The 24,238-nt window shown below is 34.0% G+C and overlaps 2 protein-coding genes across 3 annotated transcripts; both read right to left on the reverse strand.

Moving 5' to 3' along the window:
* Positions 1–7,952: 7,952 nt before the first annotated feature.
* LOC116116246 (4'-phosphopantetheinyl transferase gsp-like) lies at positions 7,953–11,348 on the reverse strand. Of its 2 annotated transcripts, none has more exons than XM_031402342.1 (9): positions 11,291–11,348; positions 10,717–10,883; positions 10,331–10,506; positions 9,793–9,860; positions 9,551–9,652; positions 9,223–9,378; positions 8,983–9,102; positions 8,236–8,365; positions 7,953–8,158 (listed from the first exon to the last, which is right to left on the reverse strand). In XM_031402342.1, the coding sequence occupies exons 2-9, from the start codon at positions 10,827–10,829 to the stop codon at positions 8,040–8,042; spliced, it is 984 nt and encodes a 327-aa protein (XP_031258202.1). In that variant the 5' UTR covers positions 10,830–10,883; positions 11,291–11,348; the 3' UTR covers positions 7,953–8,039. The 2 variants fall into 2 exon arrangements, with proteins under 2 accessions (XP_031258202.1, XP_031258203.1); XM_031402343.1 differs by lacking the exon at positions 11,291–11,348 and adding an exon at positions 10,984–11,072.
* A 994-nt stretch (positions 11,349–12,342) lies between these two features.
* On the reverse strand, positions 12,343–16,422 carry LOC116116247 (rho GTPase-activating protein 5-like). The gene is made up of 5 exons (XM_031402344.1): positions 15,597–16,422; positions 14,339–14,459; positions 14,031–14,150; positions 13,480–13,710; positions 12,343–12,983 (listed from the first exon to the last, which is right to left on the reverse strand). The coding sequence occupies exons 1-5, from the start codon at positions 16,022–16,024 to the stop codon at positions 12,369–12,371; spliced, it is 1,515 nt and encodes a 504-aa protein (XP_031258204.1). The 5' UTR covers positions 16,025–16,422; the 3' UTR covers positions 12,343–12,368.
* Between the last annotated feature and the right edge of the window lie 7,816 nt (positions 16,423–24,238).

Consider the following 24,238-nt stretch of genomic DNA (forward strand, 5'->3'; position numbering starts at 1 on the left):
ACAACCGCTTGTTTCTTACTTTTCCATGAAACTAGATTTCCTCCAACAAGAACACAAAAACCTGAGGTAGAACGTCTATCAAATGGAGAACCCACTCAATCAGCATCTGAATATTCGACAATATATGAATAACCCTTATTTTCATACATTAAGCCTTTACCTGGTGCTCCCTTGATATATCTTAAAATCCGAACAACTGCATCCCAATGACTATCACATGGAGTTTGAAGGAACTGACTTATAACACTGATAGAAAAGGAAATATCAGGTCGTGTGATAGTAAGATAGTTAAGTTTTCCAACAAGTCTTCGATACCTTCCAGGATCAGCAAGAGGCTCCCTCTGTCCAGGTGAAAGTTTTAAATTAGGATCCATAAGAGAGTCTATTGGTCTGCAATCTAACATCCCTGTTTCCTCTAGAATATCCAGTACATACTTCCTCTGAGAAATAACAATACTAGATTTGGACTGAGCGACTTCTATGCCAAGAAAGTATTTGAGTAGCCCTAAGTCTTTCGTCTGAAAGTGTTTGAACAAGTGTTGCTTCAACTGTCCAATGCCATCTTGATTACTTCCTGTAATAACAATATCATCGACATAGACAACCAGATAGATACATTGCCCTGATGATGTATGTCTATAAAAAACAGAATGATCAGACTCACATCGAATCATACCAAAGTCTTGGATAATTGTACTAAATCGTCCAAACCAAGCACGAGGAGACTGTTTTAGGCCATATAAAGAACAACGAAGTTTACATACTAAACTAGATTCCCCCTGAGTAGAGGTGGAACAAATGGGCCGGGTTAGGAGGGTCAACCCTAGCCCGGCCCGCAATGAAGCGGGTTGAACCCAGCAGCAACCCCCGAGTGGGCCGGGTTGCAAAATGGCAACCCGCAACCCAGCGGGTTGCTGTTTTGTCTCTTTTAAAAGAGACCCGCCAACCCACCGGGTTGGCTGTTGTCAACCCGGCAGGTTGACTGTTTAGAATGACGGCCAACCCGCCGGGTTGACAATAGCTAACCCGGCGGGTTGGCCCAAAAAAAATAAAATAAAAAATAAAAAATTTAATTTTTTTTTCAAATTACCCCTTTACCCATGAAATATAGCCGTTGGAAGGGTCTTTTTCGTCATTTTTCTTTCCCATTTTTTTCTATAAATTGGCCCTAAACTCTCACATTTTTCTCACAACTCAAATTCTCTCATTCTCTCATATTCTCTAATCTCTAATCTCTCAATTATTCATTTATTCTCTTAATCTCTTTGTTATCAATTTGCTCGTATTTTAATTTTTATTAGTTTTTGTAATTTTTTAATTCATATTTCCAATTTCCATATTCCAATTCTCTTTCTTTAATTTTTTTCTTCTACATCAATTTTTTTTTCAACTATAATGATATATTTCTCTCCCATCAATTACAATGATGAAGGAAACTACTATCCTAGTCCTAGTCTCGCTGATTTACTAACATAAATGCAGAGGGATTCAAATAGTCCGCTTTCCCATTCTCAGAATCCAATACACCTCAAATATGCCCCCGTTCCAACAGCTCCCGGTGGTTCTAGAAGTCTCCTCATAATCGTCGTCTCGTCAACTTCATCTCAAGCTGAGGCGGGATCATCAACTGCCATCGAAAGCGAAGACAGACACATCAGACGTTTGGGCGCATTTCGACAAGTTTTACGAGACAGAAAATGGCGTCAAGTCAAGAAAGCGAGATGTAAATACTGTGGAAATATTTATAAAGCTAATTCAGGTAATGGTACTAGTACTTTAAAAAGGCATGCTTATAAACATATAACACATGGAAATAGAGAAGCAATCAACTCAAAATAACAATATGGGTACTAATTGACTTATAATTTGATGTATATAGGGAACTGTTAGCTTTATATATTGTGCAACTGATCATCTTTAATATGGTGAAGATAAATATTTTAAAGATTTGTTCAAAATTATTTTTTCGAGATTTAAAAGTTATTCTAAAACTAACTAAAAATGATTTAATAAAATTGTTTAAAAACTGAAATTAGAATTAAAAAATAAATACATATTGTCATGTTAGTGTGGCTCTAATGCCGAAATTTGAGTGGTGGAGCTAAACATATTATATTTGTGTGACTAGTCATTATTTTGATAAGAATGTAAATTAAATAAATTTTATTAGGATTTAGATTAATGGATGTGATCATAGTGGTGAACAAATTTATAATAAAATTGTTGAAGTTTTAGAAGATTATGATATTGTTATAAAGTGATAATTTAACTTTAGATAATGCAAGTGTAAAGTAAACTATAGATTTTTTCAAAGTAAATTATCTTTATATAACAATTTGAAGTTTTTTCACCAACGTTGTGCATGCCATGTTATTAATTTAATTGTGAAAAGTGGTATGAAAACAACTTAAAGAAAATATTAATAGAATTAGAATTGTTTAGCTTGGATACTAGTAGTAATAAAAGAAATGCTAATTTCAAGACGCTTGTATAAAATCAAATATGTCTCTAGAACTTTTGCATTAAGACACGCCTGTTAGATAGAATAGTATTATTTAATGCTTGATTCATGTTTACCTTATCTAATATATTAGTTATTTTGTAGCAAATAATAGGGTCCTCATTATTTGGTAGAAAATGAGTGCACATAGCTAAATATTTCATTCTTTTCTTAAAACTTTTTACCAATCCACTTTAACAACTTTCTGGTGTGTATTATCCTACTGGTCCACTTAATAACATATAAAAAATTTCGGTTATTTATAATAACAAGACATTAATTTTAAATGCACCAATAAAGGCAATGGAAATTTTTTTTTCAAAATATTGGGAACCCTTCCTTTTCTTTATTGTTTAGGTGCTATATTTGATCCTAGAATTAAATTAGCGGTTTAGAAAATGGTTTTGACATTTACGTGAAAATTTACAAACCGAAGTATATGCCAATCAAATAGGAGAGGTAAAAAATACACTTTTTGAAGTATATCCAGTATGAAAACAGGTATGGGAACCCACAAAAAGGCGAAACATCAGGAAGCTACATCAGAAGAACAAATGAAGACTTCTACTCTTGGGGTGCACTGAATAGGTCGAAGAGGACCTGAATCCGAAGCACAGCCTCCTCTTCAGAAGCTCCACCAACAACAACAACTAGTACTGTCTTCCATCGTCGTAGAGTAATGAGCTTCAACAATATTTGGCAACCCCTGAAATGTTATCGATAGATCCACAACGAGGCCACATTGATCTCTAGACTATGGAGAGCCAGAAAAAATGTTTTTTCCGATATTATCAAGACTTGCCTTGGATGTTTTCGCTGTTCCTGTCTCAACCGTCTCATCCGAACAAACATTTAGTGCAAGTGGAAGAATTTTAATGAAAGGAGGACTAAACTTTCACCAAATATGATTGAAGTCCTCACTGTCTTCGAGATTGGGAACGGTCGTGCCATCCGGTCAATACGAGGTTGTCGACGATACTTTAATGGAATCATTTCAATTTTGTAATATAGATGATACGGATGAGGGAGGTCCTAGTGAACCCAAAAATTAGTTGTTTTGTAATTATAAATTGTAAATTAATTGTCAATGATTCCACTCTTTTTCCTTACCAAGTTTTTATCATATTGGGTTTTTCTTGGTGAGGTTTTTAACGGGCAATAATTATTGTAATTTCTTATTTTATTTTTAATAAAGAATAAATTTAATATTCTTATATTACAATTTTATGTATAAAATTGAATAATATTTGGAATGTTAACAAAAAAAAAATTTATTTAATTTCATTATTGATATTGAAAAGAAATTAACAAGTAACTAAAAGCAATACATTTATTCTTTATAAATTGTTTATTATCATTTGAAAAGTTAATTAAACATTTAAACTTAAAGAAATAAAAAAAAAATAAAAATAAAAAGAGGGTTAACCGGCCCAACCCGCGGCCTAACTCGGCAGGTTAGGGTTGGCGATCCGGGTTGGGCCAGCCATTCCCTAACATTGGCGGGCCTAACTCGGCTTGCCAATGTTACCGGGCGGGTCAGGACCGACCTGCCATTATAAGCAACCTGTCGTGGGTCGGTCGGTCAGGCCGGCCGGGCCGGGCCGACGGGTTGCTTTTCCACCTCTACCCCTAAGCAACAAACTGAGGTTTGCTCCATATAAATATCTTCCTGAAGTTCACCATGAAGAAAAACATTCTTAAATCCAATTATGCATAGGCCAGTGTCGAATGGCAGCCATAGCAAAGAACAACCGGACGGAAGACATCTTAGCAACAGGAGAAAAAATGTCAAAATAATTTATCCCATAGATCTGAGTGTAGCCCTTGCCACCAAATGGGCTTTCAGCCAATCAACCTTACCATCTGGACCAACATTTACAGTGTAAATCCATCGACAACCAACAGTCGAATGGCCCAGAGTAAGGAAACTAACTCCCAAGTATGATTATGATGCAAAGTGACATTTCTTCAACCATTGCCTAACACCACCGGATGAGAAAGTGCCTCATAACAGTGCAAGGAACAGAAACAGAAGAAAGGGTGGATACAAAGGCATAATATGAAGGAAATAACGATGATAACTCAAAAAATTGTAGATGGGATGAGGGTTGCGTGTAGACCGCATACCTTTACGAATAGCAATCGGAAACTGATCAGCTTGAGACAAGACCGTGGCATTGGAGGAATCAAGCACAGGACCTGCAATGATAGGGTCTCAGGAACAGCAGTAGGAACATCAGGATCACCTGTAAAAGGAACAAGACTATTGTTGACAGAAGAGTGGTATTAGTAGATTGAGGTACCGAAACACGAAGGTGGAAAAGCAATGTATGGAATTGGTGGACATCTACTATCGGATCAGACTCTAATGTAGGATGAGGAAAAAATGGAGAAGAAAAAGAACGTAACATCAGCAAAGATGAAGTAGCGATGTGTGGCGGGAGAATAACACTTGTAGCCCTTCTGAAGGCGTGAATACCTTAAGAAAATACACTTCGTAGACTTGGCTGACAGTTTATCCGACCATGAGAGAAAATGTGAACAAAAATAGGTGCTCCCAAAGACACTGGGGGAAGAGAACATATGGATGATCAGGGATAATATGGAGTGTGGGACCTAGTCTTGTAAGACAGAAGGGCATGCAATTGATTAAGTAAAAGCAATTAGAACAGCGTCATCCCAAAAACGGAAACAGACGTGGCTATGTAAAAGAAAGTGCGAGCAATTTCAATGAGGTGTCTATTTTTATGCTCAGCAATGCCATTCTGTTGGGGACTATAAGCACAAAGACTGTGAAGAATTCCCTGAGATGACATGAATTTAGTAAAGGAATCAGAGAAATATTCATGAGCATTATCACTCCGTATATACGAATGGTAGTATTTGTTGAGTCTTAATTTCAGCACAAAATGATGAAAAATGGAAAATAATTCAGAACAGATCTCATAAGAAATAACTAAGTGCAACGGGAATAGTCATCAATAAAGGTAACAAAATATTTAAATCCCAAATTAGAGGTAACACGACAAGGACCCCACACATCTGAATGCACTCATAGGGGGACGCAGCCCGTTTATTGACACGCTTTGGAAAGAACTACGAGTATGCTTTCCAAGTTGACACGACTCACAACTCAAGGAGATAATTTAGATAGACCTGGGATCATTTTTCTGAAGTTTGGAAAGACAGGATGGCCCAAACGATTATGAAGGAAGATCCGATGACTCGAGACAGTGCATGCTGTAGAGGGATATGGAGATAAGACCCTATGACTCAGTCCTGTGCCAATCAACCGTCTCATGTCACGGTCTTGTATAACAACAGAGTCAGTATCAAAACGAATAAGCAATTGAAAAAACTGTAAGTTTACTGACAGACACGAGATCAAAGGGACAGTGGGGAATATAAGCACAGAGTTTAATTCTAAGGAAGGGAGGTTTTGCACACCAATAGCTTGAACATCGGCTTTAGACCTATTAGCTAAAGTAACAGGGGTAAGATGCAGTATTTGTAATCTAGTAAGTAAACGAGGGTTACCAGTAATATGATCGAGGTACCTGAATCCAGGACCCAAGGTCCTAGAGCTGAAGACTGAGAAAGGCAGGCACTGAAGTACTGTTTGAGCGACGGAGGCCATGGATGAAGAAGACTGCTTACTGCCTGATACTGTAAGTATTCATCATAATCAGTACCTATGAGAGTTAAGGAGGGCTGAACATGCATTGTAGATGACTCAGAATAGATCAAAGTGATCAGCCTAAGCAATATTAGCAGCCCAGGTAGGTCGACCATGTAACTTAAAACTCTCTCTGGTATGCCCCTATCGATGACAGTAACTACACTTGGGTCGATTTCCTCTACCACCTGATCGCCCTATTCTCTTTAGTAAAAGTGTGGGACTGAGAAACAAGAACTGAAGAGTCACCAGGGGAATGCACTGTAGTAGGGGAGGAAACACGAAGTAATCTGGCAGACACTTCATCAAGGGAAGGCACTAGATCCAGAAAGGATTTGATCTCGAATAGGTGTAAGATCTGACCTAGAGCTACAAGTGTCAGGACCATAAAAAACTTGTCCCGTTGAGCCAAATCTTCTGCCGCAGATTTACCAGCTGGTAACAACAGATTGAATTCTGTCTTAAGGGAGGCCATCTTACCAAGGAAGTCCGACATATTCATATCCTGTTATTGAGATGAACTAAGTTGACACAACAGAATATAAACGTTAAATGTCATTTGTATAGAGAAGTTTAGCCTGACTCCAAATATCAACACAAGAGCGGTGAGATTGTAAATAGGGTGAAGGGAGGGATCAATAGTTTGCCATAACATACTACAAACAGACATCAATTTTGTCTAGGAAGACTTATCTGATGTAATATCGACAGCCTTGGTGGTCAAGTGATCCTCCAGACCTGACCCATACACCATAATTCCAGAGGTAGCCCAGGATGAATAATTAGCAGTCTCAATTAATTTCTCAGTGGTGATGGGAGGGAGAGTATAAAAAAGAAAACCACTTAGATGTGACTAAGAGGCTGATTTAAGAGGATCCATGAAGAAGATCAGAGTGTCTTGAAGCTGACAGAAAAGCAGAAGCTCACGCTCGCTGGAAAAACAGATCGGAGCAGAAACTGACTGAAATTCCTTGAAGGGTTTTGCCGGCGAGGTGGAGAGAACAAGATGTTGGTGGCAGTGAGAGCTCACGCTCGCCGGAAAAGCAGATCGGAGCAGAGGCTGTTGGAAACTCGATCGGCGTGTGAGGGCGCGTGTAGCGACGGTTGACGAGTGAAACCACTTGGTTATGACGACGATGAGGAGACAATTAGACTGGTATGATTATACCAGATCCTGATTGTTGCTGGAGAGCAATTACCGAAAAAAAAAAAAAAAAAAAAAAAAAAAAAAAAAAGAAAGAGAGAAAAAATTGGAACTTCAGAGACATGGCTCTGATACCATGTGAAGAAATACTTTGTTTTATACATTTCACAATGAAATGTACAATGAATTTATAGCAAAAAACAAAACATTAATCTAGGAAGTAATTTGATCTTAACCTAATATGAAAATAAGTCTTTTAAGAATAATCTTATTTCCTATTTTACATGAGAAAATCTATTTCCTATTTTGCACTTCATCAGACTGATTGCACCTCGATGTTAATGGTGCTCATAATATTCTTGGGTGTTTTTCTTCTACCTCGAAGTGCTATAGTTTCCTCATGCCTAATAGCTGTCGACTATTCTTCTTGTGGCTATCAGCTATGCAGTTTCAGTACATACAACAATTTGACTTTTGAGTACTTAAAAATCAATATCAATGACTTAATCCTTTACTTGTGGCTGGAAAGGAAAATGTTTCCCAAACACTTAACCACATCTATATAAATAATATCAAGTTTCTCACAAATTTGTTACAAAATGATGACAAATTTTGTTACAAAATGTTGACAAATTTTTGTACACCATTTTGCTTCATACAGCAAAGTTGGAAATCTGGCCAGATATTATCAAAGAGTTAAACCAATGGATGCATATTAATCAGAATTGCTTAACCGAGCCACCAATGGCAACAACAGCACCAGTTCCTGAAACACGCTCATCTTCAACAAAAGGAACGGTTTTCCACACAGCCAAGCTCATTGGAGCATTTGTTTCGCCTGCAAATAAAAAGCAAATTTTTTAGAAACTATACATACTCTCACTATGTTTAATCACATTCTAATATGAGTTCCACCTCCAATGGAATTATCCTTTTCAACACAAATTGCAGCATAATGAGAACCAGCCAAATCAAGGAGTGCAAACTTCCAATTGTTTGTGAGGTTCTCAGGGTCATCAGAAGATTCAACAACTATTTCAGATGCCTGATAACAAGATTAGAAAAGAGTTTGTAAGTAGCTACATTCTAGAGTGAATTTAATGGAGTGAAAGCACTTGGCAAACCATCACAGAGAAGAATGACATCCTGTGTAGCATCTCAATGTTATGGTTTGAAGATATCTAATAGAAAATGCCTCCTAAGATATGTAAACAAAATAATAAGCTCATTCAGTTCTTGACATTATATATAATAACATGATAACAACTTTTTTAATGAGTAGGTAAAAACAAGTAAAATCCTATTGTTTAATGGATATAAACATAATAAAGGATAGATAAATGAGACCACGCCATGAAGGCATGAATAATATCTGGCTGTTTAATGGATATGAGTTCCAATGTTCTGTATGGGCTCAACCATTCCCATTTCTCTCACCATTTTCCTACTTCCATTTTTGATATTCCTTTCTTAGAGCACTTTTTTACTTCAAATAATCAATATAATCATGCACAACTCAACTTGATTGTAGATTAATCAACTTCATGTTAGAAGGCCACCTGAAAATATTTCACAACAATATGCTTATGTGACATAAGTAGACTATCACATGTAACCATTCATATTCTATATTAGGCTCTTATCAGAAGTTTGGGGACAAACCTCAGAATCTAAAGCCTCAAAATGCTGAAAGTTTACTGTAGTTTCAACCCTAGTCCAAATGGTAAAGGTCTTGAAAGGTGCAGCAGAAAATCCCCTTCCCAGTGCTTTCACATATGCCTCCTGGAAGTGATATCCATTTTATGAAAATAATAGGTAAAAAATATTACATTATGATTTTTAATGATTTGTCAATGAGATATTATTCTTTATATGTTTAGTAGTTCAAAGAACCTGGCCTACCTTGAGTGTCCATAACTTAATAAACTCCTGATGTTGGATTTCAGGGTCTGCAATAGAAGCTAAAAGTTGCAGTTCCTCATGAGAAAAGTACCGTTTGGCAAAAGCTAGAATATTGTTCTTTATCCTCCGTTGCTTCTCTTCCACATCAATACCAATCTATAACCAGGAAAATATATGGCACCAGTTTAAATTGCATTGCATCCAAAAAAACAAAAAAGAAAAATAGAGAGAGAAAGAGAGAAGTTAACAAAGCCTTTTATTAAGGTAGCATATTTAGTCATCACATTAAAACCAGATTATTAAGGTTCTCCAGCAAAGATATACTTACTGGCACATCCACAGTCACTCCACAGGCTACTAGAGAAGATGTGTGTGAAATATTAAAATGTAATGGCGGCGGGCACCAGTCGTCATCATTTTGCCAGTCTACCTATTACCACATGCAACAAAATAGAAGGCTAAATCGAAGGAAGAAAATAAATGAGCCTAAAAATGAATTAGAAGGAAAAGCAAGCACTGGTTTAAAAGAAGCAGAGAGCAGATCATTGGATCATCCAAAGTAAAACTCACCTCAGGCTTCCCATAGATGTTCTTTCTGAACTTCAAGGATCTAGGATTTATTTGACAATTTGTCTGATCTAGTAAAGATAAACAGTTTAGAATTCTACATACAGTATATTCAATGAAAGTACAAAATTCAAAGCAGTATCTACTACATATGCATAAATCTTTAAACTTGAAATTTCAGCTTCTTCTGGTCTATAAAAATTATAGTATTTTACTTTGAAAACGAAGGTGTAACAAACTCGTACATATGAAGTAAATGTAGATTCAAACTTTTTAGCTTAACTTTCAAAAGTATTAGAACGCATGTGTCCTGTCATACACTTCCATATATGTATCAACATAGAACAAACTAAAATGCATATTAATACCAATATCTAATACCATGGGATCTATTCTTCAGCTACCATCCAATTGATGATAATGTTCTTATCTCAAATTTAACTATATTGTTCAATTTGATTTATATGTTCAGTTAAAACATAACAGAAAAATTAACAAGAAAGATATATAAGGAGGTAGTAAGTATAACAAAAAGACTTACATCTTGCGATGGTAGTACGAACCAAGGCACGGGCTAGCAGTGCACTTTTCTTGAGCTGGTGTCCATGCTTTCGGTAAATACTTTCCTTCTCATATGGTGATAGAATTTCTAAATATTGATTTAGGAGAGTTTCACTTTTCACCTCATCAGGTAAAACATACCACAAATGGGTTTCCCTAAAACCCAAAAAAAGCAAAGAATTAAAAGAAAAGTTCACCATTGATATGGATAGTAAGGTCTAAAAACGTTGAGATCCAAAGATATATGGTACCCAAAAATAAGTTGATTAATTATAACAAAGAAGCTGAGACACATTCCAAATAACCAAGCACAAAAATGAGATAATAATGTATAACATAGAACATAAACTATAAGGTGATTCTTACTTTTTAGATGGTAGGGATACAGGAACCAGAGATGGCAAAGCAGCTGAAAAATTCCTTTGAAAGCAACATAAATTCATCTCAAAATTCACTCTTCTGCCGAGAAATGAAAACATTCATACTTGGTACAGCCAGTTATTGAGAATGAAACCAATGCTCAATCACACAACCTTACCAGAACAAGAAAAATTTCATTAAGAACTATCCTATACTGTAAAAATAAATCACACAACAAAGAGCATAAAAAACAATCTTTATTTGCAAGAATACCTCCATTATGAATCATCCTAAACTGTAAAACGTATACTTTAAAATACCAATCAATTAACAGCAGCAAATAACAATTTTTTTTTTTATTTTTTTTAAGAAAGTAAGAAGTTGAAATTAGCCTAATCAATGATAGCAAGCTTATCAAGAACTCGGGTGGATCCAGCAATACTTGGTACAGCCAGTTATTGAGAATGAAACCAATGCTCCTTTTTTTTTTCAATTTCTTTAATTTTATTTTTTTACAAGAACCCTTATCGCCAAAAAGAAAAAATTATCACATGAAAAGTTCAGAAAACGAATGGCTTACTTGGTTCCAGTTCAATACGCATATTGTGCTGGGAGGAAGACGATGAAAACTAGAGCAACGAGTCTGGAGTCTGGACTATAATGGAGATTATATTTGGGGCAGAGATGGGTTTCTCTTTTAACTACAGCACCTTTCTAAGGACACCCAAATCTTCATTGAGGTTTAATTTCTCTACCGATAGTTATTTGACCAAGACTTTTTTGATCAAATTTGAGAGAGATCAATACACATTTTTTGAAGAAAGAATTTCAAGAGTTTAGATTAATTTCTTTCTAATTTTAAAATTCAATTTTTTTAGTTGAAAAATAGACAACTTTTATCAAAACAATACATATCATTTTGATCGAAAATTTTGGTCAAATGGGTAGTGAAAATTAAAATACATCCAACGCAATACAACTATCGCTGGGTTTAACTTTAACTATCGCTGAGTGGCCGAGCAGTTCGATAAGAATTTTTAGGTATATTACTCAATAGGTTGCGAGTTTGAATCCCTCCTCGAATACTAATAGAGATAGTCACTAGAGCTCTTATTCAGTCGATAATTCTAGAGTTTTAAGAGCTTAGTTGAGATATATATAAACTAGTACGGACACCTTCAATCATAAAAAAATTAAAAACTTTTATGGGACAAATTTTGACCACTTAACAATCGTATTATTATTATTCTGAACATTTGACTCATATATATATATAACGCTTGTAAAATGTTGAGAGGTAAGTGATATCAAAGATTCTTCTATAAAATAAGATATATATGCACTCATCCAATTACTTATCTTACATCAACATGTTTGGCATACGTCCATCTGATTAAAGGCAGGAAAAATCTAAAAACCATTACATGCATGTAGATGAGAAGTAATTTTGGATTGATCAGAAACAGAAGTTGTTATAATGGGTTAATAACACTCTTCACATTAAACAAAGTAACAGGTTAACTAATCTCACCCAGAAACACATATTAAACCACACACCAAAACATACACAACATATTCAAACACAACACTCATTTATCAACTAGTTAGCCAACCATCCCTGACCCCCCAACGTCAATGCTACAAGCATTTACAGCCCTTCACCGCCAAGCTTCAAAGAGCTCAGTCCTTGAATTTATTCGGCCAACAATACTGGCTCCCTTGCTCTTCTCTACAGGTCCAGATTCCGCAATTGTTGACAGCTCAGTGAGCTTCTTAGAATTTCTCCGTACACTTAATGCACTAGATTGACCAGTTCTGTTCTTGCAAATACTGGTTTGAACCCCTCCACTCAAACCTGAAAAGTTACCATCTTGAAGTCCATTTGCTAAGGAGTTAACTTGAGATACAACCTCACAAGGACAATTATCAACCAGAGTACGGTTTCCTGTGGCAATGATGTTCTCGATTGACGCTAGGAAGTACTGAGATCCATTGGCATTAAGCTGAGTGGGGTGAGACGGGCTCTCCAAAGCAGGGTCTACAGAAACAAACACTTTGTACTCATCATTACCCTTGCAGGACTTGTTGTGGGTATCCTCAGGATATGGTCGTAATAAGCTTTGGTGCCCATTCTCATCAGAGGGCTCTGGGCGGGAATCTCTTCCTGATTCTACCATGGAGTCTTCCCTCTCTTTAATTGTCATAATGATAAGAGTCTTGAGAAAATTCATCACTTGGACAGCATACATCAATGCTGTCAAAGGATCTGACATCTGCAATACAGAAATTACCACAGCTGTTATTACACCTTCAATAGATAATACATGTCCCTTTAGAAATTGACACAAGGCATGATCAAAACCATATCTCCAGTAATATAAACAATGGATTACATCTACACAAAGCTACATCCCTTATAGAGATTACATCAGAACAACATCAAACACCAAGTATCAGTTTAACACCAAATCAGATTCATTTCTTTTTTTCTTTTGAGGAGGAAAGTGAATTATCATTCCTGTATTAGTATCTGTAGACCTAAGGAGTAAGCAAAATTGTTTGCCAAGTTGTAACCGTGGCTATTCATTTATAACAACTTGTATATGTCTCCAAGTTAAAAAGAAAAAAATTGTTCAATCAAGTGTTGATCCAACCTTTAATAAAGGGTTTGCCAGAATATCAATAATTAATAACAAAAAACAAAGAAATGAAAGAAGTTTATAAGTTTGATATTTTCATTTCATATCTCAAAAGGTCGATAATTCTTACTTGAGTCATGTTTGGAGCAAACACCATTGCCACATTGCGTGCATTCATCTTGTTCAAATGTTCCAATTGTGCAACATCTGCCATTAGATTTACCGCCCAATCCAGCAAAGCAGCTTCTGTTGGTGGAAGGAGTCTCACAAGCCGAGCACATTCTTCTTCTGACTGGGATTGCATTACCTGCTCTGGTGAAAGGGAGTCCAGGACCCCAGTTGGAAGTTCTCTAAACCATGCCTATAGTGGAAACCAATCAGATTAAGACCAAACATCATATCAACAAAGGGACATTAAGAGTCGTTGCATGACAATAGAGAAGTTCAGTACACTAAACATGAGCTCAGACCTTTGACAATTTGGTCAGTTGAAAATTTTTGCAACTTGGTAAAAAATGGATCAAGAAGAAAAAGTTTAAAGTTCCAGTAGAAAATAAAGATGATTTGGTAATTCTTGGCCCCATGCATAAATGAAGGGCAACTTCATGCTTTCAAAATAAGACATCAAATAAAATAAAGGATAAGGAGAAGTCCAGCCATGATCAAAGAGTAGAGCTCTACCTTTATGAGACCTGCCAAGCAATGCACATCAATGCCGTCTGGTACAACTCCTCTATTTAATTGGTCCCTAACATATTCCTCTTGGCTGTTCTCAGCATTAATTCTGAAAATTCCTTCTGCCTGCAAAATGAAGTTATTAATGTTTGCTGAAGCTAGAGCCCACATTCATATCTCTCTCAACTACATTTTTATCAAAGGACAGACAGGATGTACACAGAATCAAGCTTCTATCTGCTGAATGATGTTAAACAATGCACCATGAACTGAATTTATTTGTCGCAAATGAAACAATAAAATAAGAGGCATACCTGCAGGCCTCCTTGGGTATACAAGTGCCTTTGCATCAGCAGCAATATTGTAGGCACACTATTCCCTCGTGAATCAAATGAAAGCTGCATAGATTCCGTCGAAACTCCAAAAACATTTGCACTGAAAATGAAGGATATCATAGTCAGTAATGTAAACCACATAAGACTATGGATTTTTATGAAAACAGAGAAAAATAGACAGTCTGTAACATATTTGGAACAGGTATGAAACCGAACCAAGTTTACATATTGTTGCTAGTGCACAAAAACATAGATTAGCTAAAAGGCACTAATGCATGAGAGCTGCTCACAGAATTTTGGGCATACCAATTTCTTAAAAGAAAAGAAGGGTAAATAAACATGTAAAACGGGGGTAGATGGGACATTTATAAAACCTCATACATTTTGATGACTTTTAGCTTTGATATTGAACTTTACTATCAAGTTATAAAAGCCAATTAGCTGATATACCAACAATATTCATGACAAAGGAGCATAATTTGAGAAAAATGAATCATAAAATCAGGTGATTCCAGCAAAAGTTCTGTAGGAAAAAGTATAAAAAAAAAAAAAAAATTTAAAATGCTATCCAGCCATAGAAGAAAATTTGGTTTTTTGCTCCTCACTTCCTAGAACTGTTCAATAGACAAAGTTTAGATGATGGTTGTTATTCGCTATCATTAACAAGCAAGATGGTGCTCAAGCTTGAGAAGACTTAAAATTCGGCGAGGCACTGCAAATTACAACAAACTTTAAAAACAAAAATTATCAGCGTCTTTCATTAATGCTTTTCCAGCTGCAACCTAGAACTGAAGCCCAGATAAAATGGGCATATAGAAAGCTAAAGCACAAGCACTCACAATAAACAGAAAAGTCACCACTGGAAGCAACCCAAGAATATTCTACAGAAACATGTAAAATTTTGGGATAATTACCAGAAAGAAAGTCAATGTTGGAATGTTTTAGAGACTCAACTCACCCACCAACTAATCCATTTAGTCAAACCATAATATTCTCCAATGACATCACATTTTGCATAGCACAATCATCTTTTCTGTTAAATTTACATATCAGATGAAAAAAACCCAACTGATACACAAAAATGTCAACCAAGTGTCTGAAATAATTTGGTATGAACCCTAGAACAAGATTAATCACAAAAACAAAAATTCAATTGACAACATATCTCAAACCTCAATATAATTCTTCAAAATTGAAACATTAAAGAAAGATAAGGATTCCAAAAAGATGAACAGACCTGGCACTGGGGGGCGTCCTGGGAATCTCAGGCTCAAACTCAACAGGCAAGCCAAGAAAGCCATTAAACCTATCAAAAGTAACATGTGCAATATGTCTAACATTGGTGGGCAACCCAATCTCCATTGAACAAAGCTCTTTACTGATACTACAACCGACCAAAGACTTCCTAAAAGCAGTCACCAATAATGCCAAAAGTGACAGCTGATCTCCCTCACTTCTTTCCCTCTCTTTCCTCTCCCCTGTTTCCTCTTCTTCTTGGTCTTCTTGGTCTCTTTCTTGAACTATATCATGTAGGGTTTGTGAAGTTCCACCATTGGTGGTGGTGGTGGTGGTGTTGTTGTTATAATTATTGGGAACACATGGAGTGGAGGAAGAGCTTGAAGAAGAAGGGAAATGAGAAGGTGATGATAGGAGTACTTCAGCCATGTTTAAAGAGACAATTTTTAGCAAGAATTGAGAAGCAAGATATGATTTTTGTTGGTGGGGTTTAATGGAGACAACGAAAGAAACAAATATGAGTAAGAATTGAGGAGCAAGATTTGATATTTTTCTTGGTGGGGTTAAATTGAGATAATGAAAGGTCAAAACTTGAGGAGGAAGAAGAAGAGTGGAGTTGGATTGAAGAAAAGGGTTTGTGTGTTAATGTGTTAATGTAAGGTAGGAGGTAAGACTCATTGTTAACTTTTGTATTTGTTTTTTTTTTTTTTTTTTTTAATTTTGTGAATCTGCTTTCGTTTTCTCTATGGTCTGGCTTTGGTGCAAGAAGAAGCAAAGGGCTGAAAAGAGAAAGAGAATTGAAATTTGTATGTTGAGAGAAAAGAAAATGGTTGGTGGAGAAGGAGATGAAGAGATATTGAGTAGAAAGAGAAAAACATTATTTATTTGTAAATTATAATTGTAGCCACTTGGCCATCTCCTTATGCATTAAATTTTGAGGTCCCCTACTTTGTCTCTACTTTTATTTTTTCAAATTATTTTTCATTGGATTTGATGAGTTGCTTGTGATTTAAAAATTTGTGAATTGTATTTTAATTTTATACTAACTTTAGGTATTTATCAAACACGATTTGTTTAATCTTTTATTTTCAAAAATAAAAAATTACATTTAATTTTTTTATCAAATAAGCTCTTTCCTTACACACACACACACACACACACAATTGAAGTGGCATTAATTTTGGCAACTAATAAAAGACTTTGTTTACTGCAATTTAATGAATTCTTATAGTCAATTTATGTTAAAATTAAATATCAAAAATTCTACATTTCTATCTATTAATATTAAATAGAAAATTTAATAATTTTTTGAGTCTTATTTATGATTTAAATTAATAGTAAAAGATTTATTCTAGATAGATTGGATGTAAACTAATTTTGATTCTTATTTAATAATTTTTATAAAACTAGAATTAAGATGGATTAACTCTATTAAATTGTAGGAATAAAGATAGCTCAAATTAGAGTTTGGAATGATTAAGAATTAATTTATGAAGCACATAGAAAGACAGGTAATCTCCTGGTTGGCTTATTTAAAGCCACCTATACCTTGAGTTCTGTTTTGACAGATAAGAGTGAAGTGAAAGCTTAATTAATTAAATTAAATGTAATTAATTAAATAGGACCCACCAGTTTCCCATAAGAAGACAAATGTCTCAGTAGGCAATCTCCCTCATCAAAAATAATAATTATTTGACATAATTATTAATTAATTGCATGTTTTGTGTTGTGGACTTGTGGGGTACAGAGAATTTAACAACATAAAATCTTCCTCCAAATTGAAGTCGTGTTCTAACATGCTTGTATTAGTCTGTGAGACTCTATTATCGTGATGCATAGACTTTCTCTTGAAACTGATAATTATATCACAAAAACTTAATTAAAAATAATAACTTTTATGATATAATTTAATGAAAAGGCAAAATGAGAAATCGCTTTCAATTATTGTACTAAAAGATGGTGCTGGTGCAGCTGTATAAAGTACCTTGAACTTGAAGACCGTAAGCTAGCTCACCCGGCAATCTTTATTCATTGCTTTATGGTGTATGCAGAAAGCAAAGCCAAAGGAAATTTCGAAGCCGTTGAGTGAACATAACCGTTTACTGTTTCAAATTCGAAAACCCTAACGGATTTTTAATTGACCCGCCATCGAAAGCTGGAGAATTGGATTCTTGTAAAATTTTGTTCAATCCGACCGTTAATAAAGTAATTCCGCGGATCCTTTTTCACTTTATATATATATATATATATATTTTACTAAATTACCAGAAATATATATGTATCCTCAAAAGTATAAAATTAATGAATTCTTACTGGTAGAATATCATCCAGTACTGGTACTTCTAATGAATTATTTAAATCATCAATTTGTCTTTATTTTATATATAATTATCTATGCTTCATTTGATTGCACTTGACATTTTGTAGATTCTTAAAAAAGAAAAAGAAAATATTCAAAATGTTGATACCAAAATTCGCACTAACTAGAGAGATCCGATTGACTTTGGTGGAATCGGAACGGATGTGGGCGTGATCACAAATAATCAGCATTTAAAATTTTAAGCAGTTACGTGTTTGGTTAAAATACTTATAAGTGACTGATAAGTAGTTGATGCGTTTAGTAAAATGGGACTTATAAGTACATTTTATTATTAAAATGACTAAAAAGGGTACTATATTATTTTATCAAATAATAAATTATACGGTGAAATTTTAAAATTAAATAGGGATAATATAGTAATATATTTGATCAAACTACCTTATAAGTAGTGTGCTTATAACAAAAAAAAAAAAAAAAAGTACATTCCTCCAACTTATTTTTATTTTTTTTTAGCTTATAAACGCAAAAAAAGTTATAAATAAATAGATCAACTTAATTTTAAAGTTTATAAATTAGTTTAACTAACGTATAGTTTAAAAACCTATACCTCCTTGATCACTTTTTGTCATGAGATTCATGACAGCCCACAAAGGCCCAATCAATTTTGAAGCCATTACACACTCCAAAAAGATATGTTGCTCTCTGTGCCAAGGTTTGTGTTTTTTAACTCTCCTCGGGAGACCCACAGGCTAAAGCTGTCTAATGGGGCATTTTGGTGGGTTGTGGTGTGGTAGGATAGAGGGTCCAATAAGACTTATTAGGGCCTACATACTTATTTGAATTAGGCCTATTTCGGGGGACTCTAATTCCGTATCTTATCTTAGTAAATTTTGAAATTGGTTTACAAGCCCAAATTAAAATTATTTTCCAAATGACCTTCAAAATTATTAGAGCAATTATATATTTATAATTAAGTCATATAATCAGGGAAAAATTAAAAAATAAAATAATTATTTTATATAAATTTTGTATAATTTTTATCTATTATATGACTAAGTTATAAGCAAAACATTATTAAAATTATAAAGACATTCCTAAATTAGCATTGTGTGTAATTATATCATCATCCCCGCATGTTAGGCATGAAATTACATGTTTCTTCATATTTTTCATGAAAAACCCAAAATGATGAAAATAGGCCTATTACTCAATATGTTGACTTTTGATTTGATTTTTGATACAAAAGCGTTTTTACTGATTTTATGTTTTCTAAAATTCTAGAAAGATATGAAAAGCTCCAGTTTTAAATTTCATCATTTTCGGGGTTATAACTTATATGTTGTTTTATAAAAATGTTTCTTTATTAAGTATTTACCGTTTTAGCTTTCCTAATGTCTTATTTTCGTATTAATTCTTTATAAATGACCTTTCTATTATTTTTAAATATTATTTCCTACTGATTTAAAGTGTAAATTCGTTCTAATTATTTTTCCTTTCTTTAAAATTACTTAAAAACCCTTTTAAAGCTTTTTATTTTGGGCAAAACCATAATTTCAAATTTTCAATTGTATTCTTTTATTTCAATATTTATTAATTCAAGATAAATATTTGCAGCCCTTATCATGTAATGTTAGACTTATTAATTTATTTTATTAGAAATCCCGATTTTATTTAATTATCTTTTATAAAATGTGACTTAATTTATGAAAACCCTAATTTTATCATATAATCTACTTTATTTTATATTTATATAAGAATGAGATATTATTTAGTTAATTTTCCAGCAATTATCTTCCACAAAACAAGTGTTTCACAATAGTTTTACTAATAGTATTCACCTTGCTAAATATCCTTTTACATATCTTATTACGTTCCTATTTGTGTATAGCTAAAATCTTTTTATCTTTCATAATTATCTTTCTATCATTTTTGTTTTTGATGATCGGGGGTGTCTAGGTTAGCTTATGCACATTTTGACTAATCCCTCGGACCCTAAAGTTAACAATCGTGTATATCTTCCAGTGGCCACCTCTATTAACAATCGAGAGAAATCAAACTCAAGACATCTTTAAGTAATAAAGGTGGTTTCCTTCTATTAATATTGTTATTCTTTAAAACTTATTTAAATATTTTCCTAATTAATATATAGTCCTTATTAAAGTCATATTCTACTTATATTTGAATTTATTAAAAGAGTTTTCCCATTGATTATCGTTAAGACTTAGATTGCATTAAACTCATGCATTATCACTACGATTAATATTATTCTCTTAGGTTTTATCATTATCAAATTCCTTAATATAAGAGAAGACGTTCATGAGGGAAGGGGGACAATGGGGAGAATAATACATCGCCTGTACACTGAATCGCAAATCCTGAAGCTATTCCCATTAGCCCAAAGTTGCAGCCTCTTGTTTGTGGCATTTCGGCTAATGCTGTCAATGGGGAGCGGGGCCCGGTGAGCAGGACGAGAGTGCAGGGGGTAGCGCCCCCAAGTTCATAGGCAGTTTGGGCCTATTTCATGAAGAATTGTTATAGGATTTCTCAAACTAATTAAGGGACTATTGATTCATGAATGTTAGATTACTGGGAATGTTAGATTACTGAAAAGATAGATTACCTTGAAAGATTACTGGAAATCTTTAAGAAAATATATTTGGTTAGTTGGTGGGTATGTTATATTAATATGGTTGGTTATGGGAAATAAATTAGTGGGTATGTTATTTAAATTATCAAATTGTCCCCTTTACAAATATTAATATAATATTATTTTTATTATTAATTTTTGAATAATTTCTTTTAACCTCCAATATTTCAGATTTAGTTAAAACACCTCTGCTTATATAAAACTTTAATTTATTACAAAATCACCCCCACCTCCTGCCGCCGCCTGCCGCCACCGTAGACTACTGCCGGAAGTCTTCGAAAGTCCCCATCAGCAACTCAACGTGACTAAGAGGCTTCAATATGGCCGTTTTTGGTCATATTGATGGCCGAAAACGGCCATATCAGGCCAGATCTGGGAGAGACCTGGCCGTTAACGGCCAGATCTATTTCGATCGGAATAGATCTGGCCATTAACGGCCAGGTCCGTGGCCGTTAACGGCCAAATCTGGCCGTTTTCGGCCATCAATATGGCCAAAAATGGCCATATCGATGACTCCTAGAGCCTCCCACCGAAACTCATTCTTTTTTAGGGACTCCGACGAGTTTTTCGAGGCGGTCCGTGGTGGTTGGCTGCTGTAGGCGGTGGTGGCTGGGTGGCAGTGGTGGTGGTGGCTGAGTGGCAATGGTCTGTAAATTGTTTTAAATACAAGGACATTATTGTCCAAAATTTTAGTTAAACAAGGGTAAAATTGAAATAGGATATTAATGTAAATTTATTTTAAAATGAGGGTATTATTGTCCAAAATTTTCATTAATAAGGGATAAAATTGTAACAAAAAAGGATAACCCTTGTAATCTCATAATACCTAAGAAAATTGAGGTAATCAGATTACCTCTAATATTACCAATAGTAACTACTATTGGTATTTGAAGATTACCGGAATCTTATATTACTTGACAAACAAACGTGGTAATAAAGTAATATAAGATGACATTACCCTAATAATCTGATATTACCGCGAACCAAACGCCCCCTTAAATTCTTAATTGAGTTTTGGTTTAGAAAAGAGATCCTAATAATATTAAATTTTTCTTATTAAACCTAGTATATAAACTTATTATTCTCTTGTATGAGTGTGATAACAAACCATAAGCAAATACATTTATTGTAATGAGAGAGGTGATAAAATATTCTAATAATATTGACTATGCTAGACGTAGACCATTTTTTATGAAAATTAGGGTAAATCACGCTACTTTCTCTTTACTGTTTACGTTATTTGTGTATGAATGTTTACTTTTTGGTTTCAATTACTCTCTAGATTGTTTCAATATGAAGATATAACTATATTTCCATATTTTTATATTGTATAACTTTTTTTTTATGTTTAATTTCAAGATACAGTATAACAATACACTGTACTATAAAATATAGATAATTTCCTCAAACTCACGTGATTCCCTAAAATAATTTCCCTATCCATACCTCAATAGAAACGGGACACGAAGAAAAATATTGTTATCCTTAATTTTATTTTGAGTAATACTACACCTACAACCTATTCTTACTAGAGGTGGAACAAATGGATCGGTTTAGGCAGGTCAATCCTAACCCAGCCTGCCTCAACCCAGGATCGACCTGGCCCGGGTATCCCCCGCCAGGCGGGCTGGGCCTTCATAGGCCAACCTAATGACTCGACAGGTTGTTTTAATTTTTATTTTTTAAAACCCATCCAACTTGTCAAGTTACGCCAGGTTGACCTATAGGTTGAACAAAAAAAATTAATTTTTTTTTTTTTGTTTTGCAAAAACCCATTTTACCCTTCAAATATAAGCGTTTTATAGTAGTTGGAGGGGTCTTTTTGGTCATTTTCTTTTTCCATATATATATATTTTTTTATAAATAGGGCCTAAACTTCTCATATTTCCTCATATCCCAAATTCTCTCATTTTCTCTATTGAAATCTCTCAATCTCTTTGCAGTCAATTTGCTCTCATTTTAATTTTTATTAGTTTTTGTAATTTTCAATTCATATTTCCAAATTCCAATTATCTTTCTTTAATTCTTTTATATCCATTTTTTTATAACTAGAATGGATAGATATTTCCATCCCATCAATTTTGATGATGAAGAAAATTATCCTAGTCCCTCTTAATTTACTAACGTAAATGTAGTAGATTCAAACAGTCTTGCTTTCCCATTCTTAGAATCTGATACACTCATAATATTCCCTCCTTTCCTTCCCGTGTTGCTACAGCTCTTGGTGGCTCTAAAGGTCCTTCTCGTAATCGTCGTCCTTGTCCAACTCCCTCTCAAGTAGAAGCGAGTTCATCAACTGCAGTCAGAACTGACGACAGGAGCACATCATACGTTTGGGTGCATTTCAAAAAGTTTTACGAGACAGAAAATAGAGTTCAAGTGAAGACAACAAGATGCAAGTATTGTGAAAATATTTATAAAGCTGATGCAGGTAATGGTACTAATACTTTAAAAAGGCATGCTAGTAAATATATAAATCATCATGGAAATAGAGAGACCAATCAAACTTAAATAGCTAGTATGGGTACTACTATTATAATTATGATGTATATAGGGAACAATTAGCTTTATATATTGCTACAACTGATCAACCTATTAATATGGTTGAAGATAAATATTTTGAAAGATTTATTAAAAATTTTTTTTTTTTTCCAGAATTTAAAATTTATTCTAGAAATGATTTAATAAAATTGTTTGGGAAAATGAAATTAGAATTAAGAAATAAAATACATAGTTGTCATGTTAGTGTGGCTCTAACCGCCGATATATGAAATGGTTGAGCTAAACATGATTATATTTGTGTGACTAGTCATTATTTTGATAACGAATATAAATTAAATAAATTTTTATTAGGATTTAGATTAATTGATATGGATCATAGTGGTCAACAAATTTATAATAAAATTGTTGAAGCTTTAGAAGATTATGATAATGTTCACAAAGTGATACGTTTAACTTTTAATAATGCAAGTGCTAACAGTAGAACTATATATTTTTTTTAAGAATAAATTTTCTTTTTATGACAATTTGAAGTTTTTTCACCAACGTTGTACATGTCACATTATTAATTTAATTGTGAAAAGTGGTATGAAAAAAATTAGAAATAATATTGATAGAATTAGGGATTCTTTAGCTTGGATTACTAGTAGTAATAGAAGAAATGCTGAATTTCAAGATGCTTGTATAAAATCAAATTTGTCTCCTAGAACTTTTGCTTTAAGCATGCCTGTTAGAAGGAATAGTACTTATTTAATGCTTGATTCATGTTTACCTTATGCAAATTTAATTAGTTATTTTGTAGCAAATAATAGGGGTCCTTATTATTTGGTAGACAATGATTGACTTATAGCTCAAAATTTTCATTTTTTTCTTCAAATCTTTTATCTTTCCACTTTAAAACTTTCTGGTGTGTATTATCCTAATAATCCATTGGTAATACATACAATTATAAAAATTTCAGACTTATTTAAAAAAAAAAATAGAAATAATGAAATTTTAGCAGGACCAATAGAGACAATATAATTAAAATAAAAAAAATATTGGAAACCCATTTCTTTTCTTTTTTGTTTGGCTGCCATATTTGATCCTAGAATTAAATTAGTAGGTTTAGACACGTTAAGTGAAAACTTACGAGACGAAGCATATGTTAATCAACTAGGAGAGATAAGACAATGTC

The sequence above is a fragment of the Pistacia vera genome, unplaced genomic scaffold (genome assembly GCF_008641045.1).
Source record: "Pistacia vera cultivar Batoury unplaced genomic scaffold, PisVer_v2 Contig767, whole genome shotgun sequence".
In the NCBI taxonomy this organism is placed as follows: Eukaryota; Viridiplantae; Streptophyta; class Magnoliopsida; order Sapindales; family Anacardiaceae; genus Pistacia; species Pistacia vera.